This window comes from Vidua macroura, chromosome 13 (assembly GCF_024509145.1).
Source record: "Vidua macroura isolate BioBank_ID:100142 chromosome 13, ASM2450914v1, whole genome shotgun sequence".
NCBI classification, from domain to species: Eukaryota; Metazoa; Chordata; class Aves; order Passeriformes; family Viduidae; genus Vidua; species Vidua macroura.
The window spans coordinates 1,529,314-1,542,325 of record NC_071583.1 but is presented as its reverse complement, the minus strand read 5'-3'; the positions used below and the strand labels follow the sequence as shown (position 1 = coordinate 1,542,325).

General features: G+C 49.7%; 1 protein-coding gene across 1 annotated transcript in view; it reads left to right on the top strand.

Moving 5' to 3' along the window:
* Positions 1 to 13,012, top strand: part of ITPR1 (inositol 1,4,5-trisphosphate receptor type 1) — a 157,691-nt gene that overhangs the window by 108,168 nt on the left and 36,511 nt on the right. Inside the window, exons 44-46 of the mRNA XM_053989142.1 lie at positions 7,893 to 8,073; positions 8,668 to 8,921; positions 12,749 to 12,949. Of these exons, the coding sequence (XP_053845117.1) occupies positions 7,893 to 8,073; positions 8,668 to 8,921; positions 12,749 to 12,949 (636 nt within the window). The remainder of the gene's footprint in view (positions 1 to 7,892; positions 8,074 to 8,667; positions 8,922 to 12,748; positions 12,950 to 13,012) is intronic.

Sequence of the window (13,012 nt, the reverse complement as noted above, 5' to 3'; positions counted from 1 at the left end):
TTTTTCTCAAGGTAAAATACACCTTTTTAAAATTATGATTACGTCATGAGCATGACATTAAAAAAAAGTTGATAAGGACCTGCATCATCAACTGTGGGCAGAAATCTTGCCCTTTTCTGGAAGAGCCCCCTCCAAAAGGAAACCTTGTGCAAATCCTGACCTCCTTGACAGTGGAGTTGCCTTCCAGAGAAGGCACAGGCCCTGCAGTAGCCACGAGGAACCTCTGTCCTGATCTTCTGATGCTCCCCAGCACGTAAGGAGACGGGGCTGCCAAGCCTGTGGGAGCACACCCATCTTCTCCTCGTTTATTTTAATGTATTTAGCATGGTGAAGCCTCAGTGTCCCTCAGCTGTTGGATGCCACCATGTTCAAAACAACCCCAGCCCCCTGATCATGCAGTGTGAGGAATCCTTCCTGCAGGGGAGATTCCGTTTCCATTCGGGGCGCTGGGATGCACAGGTGAGACTGAGGGTGGATGAGGTGAGGTGGCAACGACAGCACCTCGTCTTTGCACCTGAGCTGCAGCTCCTGCTGCTTCCTGAGCTATGTTTGGGCCATCAGAATTCCTGGAGCAGAACATCCTCCAGTCTTTTCTTCCCAAAGGGAAGTTTCCTGCTGGATTCTGAGGTGCCCATCTGTGCAGTTGAGCAGTGTAGGTGGAAAAAAAGAAGAGGCTCTACCTCAGGGTTCAGCTGTGCCTTGGTGGCCTCGTGGTGTTCATGGTTGGGTACCACCTCCTGTGTGGCAATCCTCTCAGCATTCCACTGGGATCCTGGTCCTGCAAGGAGCGAGCAGGGAGGCAATTCTCCCAATTCCTCTCCATGGGATCCAGGTCCAACATAAACTTTCTAGATGATCCCTAGCAGGATTAAAGTCCTCCCGGAGCAGGCAGAGGCAAAGCTATTCAGCAAAACAAGGTCATGCTGCCTTTTTTTTTGGTAAGCACAGGAATCAACAAAGCGCTGTTATATAACTTCTATTTATATCCCACTTGCTCACTAGCTGCAGGCACACAAGAGTAGCTGAGAAGGGAATTTAATGAGCTCTCAGGGCTTGCTCACCTTCCAGAGCGGGTAGGAGCCAGCTTGTTTTTGAAGTGCGTCAGCAAATGAAACTGGTGGTGGGTGGGTGGTTTGGGTAGGTGGACTGACTTGTTGCTATGGTTTTCTTTAATTCCTCTGTCTCTCAAGGAGATCTTACACTTTTTTTTTTTTTTCTTTTGGGGAGTCTGCAGACTTCCTTGTTTCTCACACCTACGCAGCACTTGCTGGTTTGGTGGGGAATGGGATCCACACTCCTGCCATGGGATATGGGATCCATGCTCCTGCCATGGGATGTGGGATCCATGATTCTCCTCTGGGGAATGGGATCCATGATTCTCCTCTGGGGAATGGGATCCATGCTCCTGCCATGGGGAATGGGATCTATGATTCTGCCATGGGATATGGGATCCATGATTCTCCTCTGGGGAACGGGATCCACACTCCTGCCATGGGATATGGGATCCATGATTCTCCTCTGGGGAATGGGATCCATGCTCCTGCCATGAGATTTGGGATCCACGCTCCTGCCGTGGCTGAGCTGAGTGACCCAGCTCCATGTGCTCCCACAGGGAACCCAAATCAGCTCCGTGCTGACAGCAGGGCAGACCCTGAGTCTCCCAAGCTCCCGAGGCCATCTGTGAGCCCAGACCCCACAGTGATGTTTGTGCCTGTTGTTCCCCCACTGTGCCTCCACCAGTGTCACCTCATCCTTCCAAGGGCTCCTACTGGCTCTGGAGGGTGTGAGGGAGCTGTCTCTGTGTGAGGTTTGTTCTTGCTTTCCTCTGTGAAATGTCTTTAAGTTGCAACAAGATTTTTGTGTGTTGCAGTAGGAGAACGTGCAGGCTCTTGGTGTTGTTGTGCTGCTGGTCTCATTTAAAGCTGGTAGGGACAGGCAAGCATTTCCACAGGTCAGGCTCTGTACACTCATCACCCCCAAAAAACATTCTCCCATAAGTGGGTAGAACCCCCAGCAAAGAGCAGAGCTGTGCAGGGTGGAGAGTGGATGCCCGTGGCAGGGAGAGTTTGTCTTATTTGTGGAAAATAGAGCTGGGAAGTCCTCCTTCTGCTTTCAGGACAAAGTTTATTTTACAGTTTGCAAAAAAAAAAACAGGCAATTGAGGTGTTCTGGCAGATTTTCCTTATGGGTTTATTTCAAACTGTGAAGTATGTTCAGTGTGAAATATTTCAGCTGCCATTTCCTTAAGCTATGCAAGACTAATGATATCCATCACTCATGCCCAAAGTGATGGATCTCCAGCGAGCCAGGACGTACGAGAGATTGAGAGAGAGAGAGAGATTAGTGATATTTAAAATAAATAAATGAGGAGGGACCGAAAGCAGAGTTAGGTTGGAATTCTCTGCAGTGGAAGCCCTCGCAATATGTTTAGGCAGAATGTAGAGGGTTGGCACTTGTGCTTAATTCAGTTCTTGTGTTAGTGCAGTTCTCCTTAAAATGTGGCTTGTTTGAAGTAGTCCAGCTCTGAGAAGTCGTCTGGGGGTGGCAAGCTTCCTGCAGAGATGAAGTAGCACACAAGTTTTGCATTAGTTGGTGCTGGCAGCCTGGCTGGATAACCCGAGCGAGCTGAGGTCCCTGCAATGATTTCTCTCTAGTGTTGGAATAAAATGTCCTGAGTTGAAGCCAGATCACTGAGCTTTCTTCTCCTTCTGCAGGGACTTTCCTCTCTGCAATCTCCCTGGCTCGCCAAGTTCACGGGGTATTTTCTGTTCACTGGCATTAGGGAAACGGGGAAGGACACGACAGTTAAAGCAGTTTGCTTTAACTGCTGGGGTGTTTGCTGGGGCTTTGCTTTCCCTGGTTTCTTGGTAATCAAAAGCTTGTTTTGCTGGGGAATTCTTTGGGATGAGTTGGGATGGTCTGGCAGGGCTTGGTGGCTGATGAAACATCCAAGGGAGGGTGCGGCCCCGGGAACGCTCCGAGCTCCGTGGGCTGACGGCAACCTCGGAGTGGCTCCCGCAGCCAAGGCTGCCTCGGGCCAGGCCACCCCTCGTGGGGAGCAAGCACAGCTGAGCAGAGCCTGCTTAAACCCAGCGTTTTGCTTAAAACTGCTGGGTTTTGCTGCTGCTTCTCCCAGGATCAGTCAGACAGCCCAGCCTGGAGCGAGTCTGGGGTGGAAAGTCGAGCTGTTCCACGAGAAGCAATCCAACTGTTGTTCCTTTCCTTGGCTGGCAGAACAGTCGTGACGTGGGGGCAGAGCCAGGTGACAGGGTGGGGAAAGGTGTTCCCAGTAAAGGGGGCAGCACACACAGCCCAAACTGGCAAGGCTTTCAGAGGTAAGAGCTGGAAATCAGCTGCCTTCAGCTGCTGCCTGTTTGGGTTTTTTTTTTTCCCCCATTTAACAATCCTACACTGGGCACAAGCTCACTCATCATTAAATTCACTGTGGATTAGTTACATTTAGAGTGGATTAGTTACCTGGGTCTGTCCTCTGTACACCTTACACAAAGGTACCAGACTGCTGTGCTGTGTGGTTTCACTCTCCACAGGACAGATGTCAGTTCTGCTGGCTAAAATCCAATTTGTTACTGACTGCTGCTATGAGAGACACGTTAAGGAGCATTTGTCCCTGCCCTGTGGTTATCCTGCCTCCATAATCCTGCCCCCCTCAACTGCTGGGGAGTTAGCTGAGCTTCTCTTCCACTCATCATTAGAAATTGTGTATATTATATATGTCAAAGGTCTTAGAATTAAATGCTAATGCCAGGAAATGTGCCCATTCTTTGGTGATTTATTTTTTTTAATGTGGTTCTGCAATCCAGCTTGTTAATGATTTGCAATATTTAAGAACATGCCAAAAAATACCCACCACAGAAAATTAGATTAATGCTGAATAAAAAGTCAGCAAGCAAAAATGGTATTTTCAGTTTAGCACGAAACATTAGGTAAACATTTCACAGAGTATGTAAATAGTCAGAAGGGAAGAGGAGACCAAGTTCCTGGGAATAACTACAGAAGAGACACAGACTTAAAAAAACATCAGTGACTGGAAGTTAGTGGCATGAAAAAGAGCTTAACCACATGTTTCTAACAGTTGTTAACCACTGGCACAGACCATAGACAGACGTAGTTCATCATCTCTGACACTTGCTCAAGAAAGACAGGATTCTTTTCTCAAAAAAACCCACAGGAAACACAGGCAGAGTCGGTGAGGGAGCTCGAGGGGCTGCTGCTGCTCCAGGGTGGGCAGGGCTGTAGCAGGTCAAGGTCCTGCCACTGGAACTTGACCTTTGGTTTCTTTTCCAGAGAAATCCATCTGTGGATTTGCAGCTCTTCTTCTGCCACTTGTGGTGTGGGCCAGGAGATAAAGTCATGGGTAGTGATGGGGTTTGCTTACTGAGCTCCTTTGGCCCAGAGGGGATGCACTGGAGGGGCAGAGGTGTAAGGGGGATGTCCTGCTGTGCATGAGGCTTCTGGCTGGAATCCCTGAGGAACACAGCTGGGTGATGGAGAGGAAAGGAAGTTATTCCTCCAGGTAGCTGGTGTCATCAGTTGATCTGCTCTGTGGTGCTGTAATCTGGATGTCAGGAGGAGCTGCTCTGCAGATGTGATGCCTGTGCTGGGCTCTCCTTCCATCCCCTTGAAAGCGTGAACGTGTGCAGGAGGTGGCTGCTCCCTCCTTAGAAATGATGCAGAGCTCTGTGGTGATGTCCTTGCTCCCAGTGAGTATCTGTCCTGCCAGACACTCGTGCTGCTCACATGGGGTGGGGCTGTGTTTCCTTCCGAGGCTGTGTAATTAATTAATTAAACCAGCCCATTATCTCGGCGCTGTCGCGGTTGCTGTGCTCGGGAGATCTGCTGGGCTTCCCTGGGCTGGGGGCACTTGTAAAGCTCTTTGCTGAGCCTGAGTTCCTGGGGCAAACCCCTGTGCAGGGGCAATGACTTAACAGACATTAACAATGCAGGGTTGACATAAAATGCTGTTTCACAATGTGTGAATGCCAGAATGCTTTGGGTTGGAAGGGACCTTAAATGTCATTTACTTCCAATTCTCTGACATAGGCAGGGACACCTTCCACTAACCCAGAGTGCTCCAGCGTGGCCTTGGACACTTCCAGGGATCCAGGGGTAGCCACAGTTTCTCTGGGCACCTGTGCCAGAGCCTCCCCACCCTCAGAGGGAAGAATTTCATCCCAAAACCCCATCTTACCCTGCCCTCTGGCAGTGGGAAGCCATTCCCCTTGTCCTGTCCCTCCATGCCCTTGTCACAAATCCCTCTCTGGCCTTCACTGCCGTGTCTCCAGTACCAGATGGAGCTGTGTCTCCAGCACCTCTCAGACAGCTTTTCCCTGCTGGGACAGCCAGACACCCTGCTGGTTTGTTATGGGACACAGTTCCCTGCCTGCAGTCGGTTCTTAGGAGCTCCCAGACCCCAGTGCGATGGTGAGTGGATCCTCAGGGATGGCTGGTGTCAGATGCTGCAGTGTCAGGGCTGTGTTTAAAGCTCTGTTCCTCAAAATCACAGGAGTGTGGAGGTTGGCTGTTCCTCCACACTTGCTCTTTCAGCAGCCTGTGGTTCCATGGTGTCTGTACACAAGCCAGGACCCCAGCAGACGGTGCTCTAAAATGGCCACTCGATTTCCGTTTTAAAAAGGGAGATTTCTCCACTTTCTCCTTTGAGGCTATATCTGTAAATAAGATTTTAGGATTTCTGTCATAATTATCACCACCCGTTACCTGCTCAAGCGCAACTTGCAAGATCACACCTCTTAAAATACAGTATCTTTGGGAGCTGGCATGTGGTTGATTCATATGTGTGAAGGTGTTAGGCATCCTGACCTAAACTGAAACAATCATTTGGTGACACCCCTTCAGTGTATGTGCAGCATGCACAAAAAGCTTTACTGGAAATGCTCCTTTCATTTGGGTTTTTTTCTCTGAAGTGCAGTGGAAACTCAGTTAAGAAGCTTGAAAAGACGACAAAAATCAAGTCTGTCAGCAAGACGTAATTACTCTCATAAAAGGTATTTCTTTGGTGTGGTTCATCAGAAAAAGGCTTTTCCTTCAGTACAGCTTCATCACAGGGAAATTCCTCCTGTCTGGGCTCTGCAGATGTGACAGCTGGGTCATGGCCATCGCTGCCTGACAACCAGATTTTTTGGAAACTGTTTGGCCTTTCTAGAGCCCGTGGTTTCTGCTGGTCTGTGTGTAAATTATTGTTGTTGTTACTATTTGTAGTCTCTGTAGAGTGAAATTTCTAAGATATCCTTAGATACAAACTCTTCCTCTCTCTGTCCTTGTAGCCACCAAGTCACAGAGTTCTTTCAGGCTTGGCTGCCTCAACCACCCAGTTATTGAGGGGTTGTTGGTCAGCCTCGCCCCCTTCACAGGGAAGAATTTCTTGAATATATCTAATCTAAGTCAGCCCTCATTCAGTTTAAAGCCATGGGAAAACAATATGAGAAAACATTCAAATTGTTGATAGAAAGTTTTGGATTAGATATTTTATTTTTACTGTACCAATATTAATAAATGAACTGGGCACCCAGGTCACCCTGGGCACATCACAGGCCCAGCAGTGTTGGGGCAGAGGGCATGGCCTGCAGTGCTCTGACACCTCTGCTTTGCTGGACCCTCTGGGTGGGTGTCAGGAGGGGCTACTGGCATGGCTGGATTTGGGATGTCTGTCCCGGGTTCACCAGCAATAAACACAATCTTCAGAGTTTACCTGAAGTGCTAAGGGCAGGTATTGCAGTGGTGGGAGGGATATCTCGTGAATATTGACCACGTTCTTTAAATAGCCACACTGCTGCTCTGTCTGTAAGGAAAGGCACAGCTCTGGGAGTGTTCAAAGTCACTCTGTGCATTCTCCGTGCAGCTGCTGGGGAGTGATCAAAGGCAGCAGCAGCCACGGCCCCGTGTGCTCCGCAGCGGAGCGGGCAGGATATATTGCTGTTCCCATTTTAATTTGTTTTTTCAATAAATCAGGCTTCATTCCTATTCATCATGTAAAGCTGTTGGATGGCGAGCCGCTGCAGAATGCTAACTAATTTCATAATGCTCTGCATAAGGTGACCCACTTACAAGTTCATCCTTCAGTCGTGTTTAAGCTCTGGTCCTGATTTATGTAACAGCATATTGGTTTCATCAGGAGTTGTCTGATCACTCACTGTGCTGGCTCCTTCTTGACCTGTACATGATTTGTATTCTCCTCGATTTTAGGGAGAACTTTCTGTCTCTGTGCACATATGTGCAGAAGAAGAGTAACAAACCTTCTTAAAAGTAGTCAGTTGCTTTGAGTTTTTCTGTCACTTAAAGATATATTGGAGTGGGAACTAAAAAGAGTTTTAAGGAGCTGGCTGCAGGCAGGGCAGGGGAAACTCAGCACGAGATGTCCCTCATGGGATCACCCTGTTTGTACATTTTTGGACTGTGATTAACATTGGCTTTGTGTGTTGTGAGTCACAGTCCCTTGGATTTGAGGGTAGGAAGGCAGGACAGTTCTTCTTCTATATTTTGTCCATACCCTTTTGTTTCTGCACTGATAATCAAATTACAGGGAATTCCCTTCTCCTTACCTTAATTCCTGGTACTTACCATATCTCCCTTGTTGAGAGTGAGGTGTGCTACCCAATTGTATCAGCCTGGTGTGATTTATTGCCCTCACTTCTCTTTAAATCTGCATTTGAAGTTGTTAATGAGGGGCTTAACCAAGCTGAGCCACTGGGGCTGCCTCACAATAAACTACGAGTTTCCATTGCTGTGAGTTTCAGCTTACTGACAACTAATGAAGCTCCCAGTCCTGCAGGATACCACACCAGTGCAGGAAGGTGGAATTGTCTGGACTCAGACCTGTGTGTGGAGCTACAGATGCTGTTCCTTTTCTCTTGTAGCATTCCTTCTTCTGCCGACTGACGGAAGATAAGAAATCTGAGAAGTTCTTTAAGGTTTTTTATGACCGCATGAAAGTGGCACAGCAAGAAATCAAGGCAACTGTCACAGTCAACACCAGTGACTTAGGAAACAAAAAGAAAGATGAAGACTCGGACAGAGATGTCCCCAACAGGAAAAGAGGTAATCCCCAGTCATTCCCCATCTGAAGTGACAGGGAGTTTGTGTTTTGACCTCATTTTGGTTGATGCAATAATGCTCTGATCTCTGATCCCACAGAGCAAAGTTCAGAGGTCAGTGGTGCCCTGGCTCAGGATTTCAAGAGCTTCATCCCATCTTCATCCATTTGTGAGGTTTTTCAATGAGTGCTATTGAAATGAGGAAAAGCCTTTCTGAGCTGAGACTCTGCTGCCTTGTCTCATGGCAAGCTGCCCAAATCTGATCCATAAGAACAACCCCAGGCCGTGGGTTGTGGTCAGTGCCTTCTCTGACAATAAGTGAAGAAATCCCAATTTTGTTCTGAAGCAGGTCCTTTTACCATAACTCCTGCTAGTGCTAGATGTGTGTTCCCTAACCAGTTAATCCCCAGAAGTGTAACCCTGCTGTGGCTGGTGTACGAGGTGCAGAGTGTGGCACGAGCCCCTTCCTACGCTAAACGTACTCACCAAAGAGCTGCTGCTCAACAGCTGGGTGAAGCTGCCAGGGGAACGTGTGGACAGGCTTCCTGGCCCTCCTTATCCAGCTTTCATAAGGAAGTTGTGTCCTGGTGTGTTGTAGTGAGGGAGCCCATGACCCAGATCACAGAGGAGGTGCGGGACCAGCTGCTGGAGGCGTCTGCGGCCACGCGGAAGGCGTACACCACGTACCGGCGAGAGGCCGACCCCGAGGAGCACTACTCAGCAGGGGAGGGAGCCCAGGCTGCAGCAGACAAGAGCAAAGATGAGCTGGAGATGAGCGCTGTCATCTCCATCATGCAGCCCATCCTGCGCTTCCTGCAGCTGCTCTGTGAAAACCACAACCGGGACTTGCAGGTACCGCCTGGTTCCGGGCAGCTGTGCTCAGGGTGCCTTGTGCACTCACTGCTGCCACACCATTATCCCTAATCCCAGGCCTTTTTTAAATGGATTATGTGACCAATTATTCTCTTTGGTCTTGACGTTAATCCAAAAAAAAAAAAAAAAAAGTACTTATACCTTGTTATACCTTGCTGGGCTGATACGAGCAAATCCAGTTATCCAGTGGTCTTTGAAAGGTACATACATTAAAGGTGGTGGGGTCAACACTTCTTGGGGCTTTTAAAAAGTATATGTTGAAAGCAAGCAGGTGTTGTACTGTGAAGTTACTGATTTGTTTTTGAAAGAGGAGGGAAAGAAAGAGAAAAAAAGAAAGAGAGAAAGATCATGTAGGAAAATGAAGAGGGTGTTGGGACTTTGATTCCATCAGCCTTCAGCTTAACTTTCCAGTAACCAGGTTCTCCTGGATTTTCTTGGCTCTGTCCATGTACCTAGCTAGAGTTGAACACGTGGTGAAGCTGTTAGGAAAGCCTCAGCTGGAGGTGAATCTGCTGAGGGACACGGAGGGCAATGAGAAGGATTTCTAGGTTGTATCCAGAGGGGGAGATAGGCAGAGGTGCAGAATGGGCACAGCCCCTGGTGACAGAGCACATGGAGAAGGTCAGGGAGCTCAGTGCCACCTTCACTTTGCCCCTTACTGGTAGGACTGGCCTTCACCAGCCCTACATCCCTGAGACCCTGGTGAGGTCTGGAGCAAGGGAGTCCTACCCTTGGTGGGGAATTGGGATGGGAAACATCTGAACAAGCTGGACATGCACCTAAACAAGCTGGGTGCCCCAGGCTCCATGTGGAATTCTGGCTCCAGACCTGGGTTACCAAGTCCAGCAGGGAGTCTCAGAGATGACCATGGGACTGGAGCATCTGATGGGCAAGGAGAGGCAGGGGGAGCTGGGAGAGGTCAGGCTGGAGAGGAGAAGGCTCAGGGTCTCTCCCCCATGTGTGCAAACACCCGATGGGGGATGTGGAGAGGACGGGCCAGGCTCTGCTCCAGCTGCCTCGTGACAGGGGTTGGAGTTGGCCGTGTCCCAAGGTCCTGGCAGCCTCGGTGTCCTGTGCTGCCCTGGGACGTGTTCGTAGAATTCCAGGGAGCCCAGAGCAGGTTCCCCCTTACAATGGAGCTGCAATTCAGATGATTTTTGTTCAGTGCTGCCGTGTCGGGATCGAGGAGCTGGTGAGGCGCTGTACAATGTGCTAAGTGCCCTCATAAAGAGCAATAATTGCCGTGATTGCCCATTGTTCCGTGGCCAGCAGGAGCGTGGGACCCTGCGTGAGAGCTTTGCAGAGCTGCCAAGTCGCTTCCTCTGAGCGGGAATGCCCCGGCAGCACGTGGGATCCCAGCTGCACGGAAACCTTCCGGGAGCATCTCTGAGTGCCCAGGTTACATACATCAGCCTTTCTCTCATTTTAACGAAAAAGAGCCCTTTGATGTGTGTTCTGTCAGAGGATTTTCCTGCCGCTGGCGGTGTCGGTTCCCGTGGCGCGGCTCCAAACCGCACGCACAGGATCCGCCAGTGCAGCTATAGGAGCACGCTTGAATTCCAGCCAGTGCAGAAACTTGGCCTGAGCTCTTCCCCGTCCTGAACAATTCCATTTCCCAAACAGCAGGTAGTTGTAGTCAGCTCTGAGAGAAAAAGGGATTTCTTTTTGTAACAGAAAAAAGAAAAAAAAAAAAAAGGTAGAACAGCTTTTCCAGCGTAATCCTCTTGCTGCCTGCCTGCCTCGAGGTTTGTGCTTCTCTCAGCCCCAAAGGGAAGGCAGAAGTGTCTGATCCTCCAAAATCTTGGTGTCTGCAGCTGGTACGTGTAACTGAGCTCCCTGCAAAGTGCCAAGAGAAACTCCCTGCAGTCGCTGCCTAAAGGAGCAGGGAAGGGCTCCCCGGGAAGCTGAGTGTCTCCCAGAACTGCACATTACATTTGAATGGGAAGTGAGTTGGGATCACCTGCCTGCTGCAGGTGTGTGCTGGCCACACCGAGCCTTTCCAGGCTGTTGGCAGCTGTGGGAGCTGATGGGCAAGCACAGGGCAGTGCCAGTCATGCTGGAGGAGCTCCTGTGCTTCAGGGAGGAGGAGGAGGAGGAGGAAGGCTCTGGGTGCTCAGGCAGCTGCAGTGCTGTGCCCTCTGCATCAGGCAGCCCTTCCCTTCCCAGACAGAGCCCCAGTTTGCTCCGTGTGGATGCTGCTCCACAGCCCCCCACGGGGCTGGAGGAGCTGCAGTACCTTCTCCAGATGAATGCAAGGACTGGGATGAGCGGGTGGATGCAGGCTTCCCACGTGTTCCAGCTGGATCTGCCTGTGGCTGCTGGTTCTGGGTGCAGGGTCATTCCCACGGGGAGCAGTGGAGTGGCACACTCAGCACTGAAGAGCTGTGTTCCCACTGTGAGGTGCTCTGGGTGACTGAAAATGAAGAGTTCCCTCTGTCCTGGCTGAGACAGCAGCAGACACTCCCTGGGGCAGTTTCTCACAGTGCGGCAGGGGTTTGTTTTGTACAATTTTTTCCCTTCCCCTTGTTTCAACCTAACAGTGTCTTGTGCCTCATTCCTCTTCTCTCCTTACTGACTGTGGATCAAGGAGCTCAGGTACAAGCTTAGCTGCAATCAGAATAAATGCTGTGCAGCAGCCAGGGAGCATTTTACTCCCTCACTTCGGGTATTATCCTTTCATTTTGCTTTTTTTTCCTGGAGGGAAGACACGAGCTCCGATTTCCGTAGGATCAACCTTTTTTACATTCTGACAAGGTAATCAGGAGTCAGGATACTAAATGAGCAATCAGCTGAAATGTGCTGAATCACTGTCACCTTTAGTCTGCATTCATAGACAGCGTTTTCCTTTTTTAGCTTCGCCTTCCATTGAATCTGCAATTTCTCTCTGTTTGCCTTGAAAGACTCATTAGTCTGACTCAGGCAGAGACAGCCAGGGACCAGTGCTGCTCTCTGGGCTGGCAGGAAAGACCCTGCTGCTTCCATACTCCATGGCTCCAGTTCCTCTGAGGGCTTTTTCACTCTGGAATTGTTGTTACCTGCTAGAATTAAGCTAAGTAAGAGTTTTCCTGCTGAAACTTCAGGGAAAAGCAAGTGGTAGTGGCTGCTAATATTTGCAGCACTGCTGGGAATGCACTGGCAAACAGCATCTGAGTCACTGGGGGATTTTCATTAGTTGTCCTTCAGTTTTGGGTGGGTTTGGTGCTTTTCTTCATTTGGAATATAGGAGAGCAGAAAGCTGTTAAATCCACGGTGGCAAATCTGGCTTTTCATTAGAGGAGCTGCTCCTAATCAGCAGCTTCAAGCAGGAATCACAATAATTACATGGAAAGAAATGCAGTGGGGAGAATTCCATTTTAAGGAACCTTCCTTCAAGGTGTGCACTCAGGTCCCTCTTGTGCAGGTGGAGCTGCTGTGAGGCCCCAGCCAGGGAATCAAGAGAGGTCTGGGAGGAGGGAGCCTTGAGTGATGCTTGGAGGGAAGTGCAGCAGGTGGAGTGAAGCTTCCAGGCTCCAGAGAGCTTCCCAGAGTGCCTGTTCCGTGCTGGGTGTGTCAGGCTCTGATGGATCTCTCTGTTTATGGGATGCACTCTGTTCACTGCTGTACAGCGTGAGGCCAACGAGCTGCTCAGGAGAGAGCAGCACATTGCAAATAAGCCCTGGAAAGAGGCTTAAAGTGCTTGTACAGTGAGCCAGAGCAATCCAGCATGCAGTGGAATTGGGGATGGATGAACTTAATAAATACTATCAGCCAAAGAGCATTTTGCATGGTTTTTCCCCTCCCTCATGGCTTTGACACTCTCCTCACAGAATTTCCTGCGCTGCCAGAACAACAAGACAAACTACAACCTGGTGTGTGAGACACTGCAGTTCCTGGACTGCATCTGTGGGAGCACAACTGGGGGACTTGGACTTCTGGGTCTGTATATAAACGAGAAGAACGTGGCACTGATCAACCAGACGCTGGAAAGTTTGACTGAGTACTGTCAGGGGCCCTGCCATGAGAACCAGGTAATGATCCCAGAGCTGGGAAATGCACCCCCCTTTCTCCCCAGGCCCCAGCTCTGCTAGCCT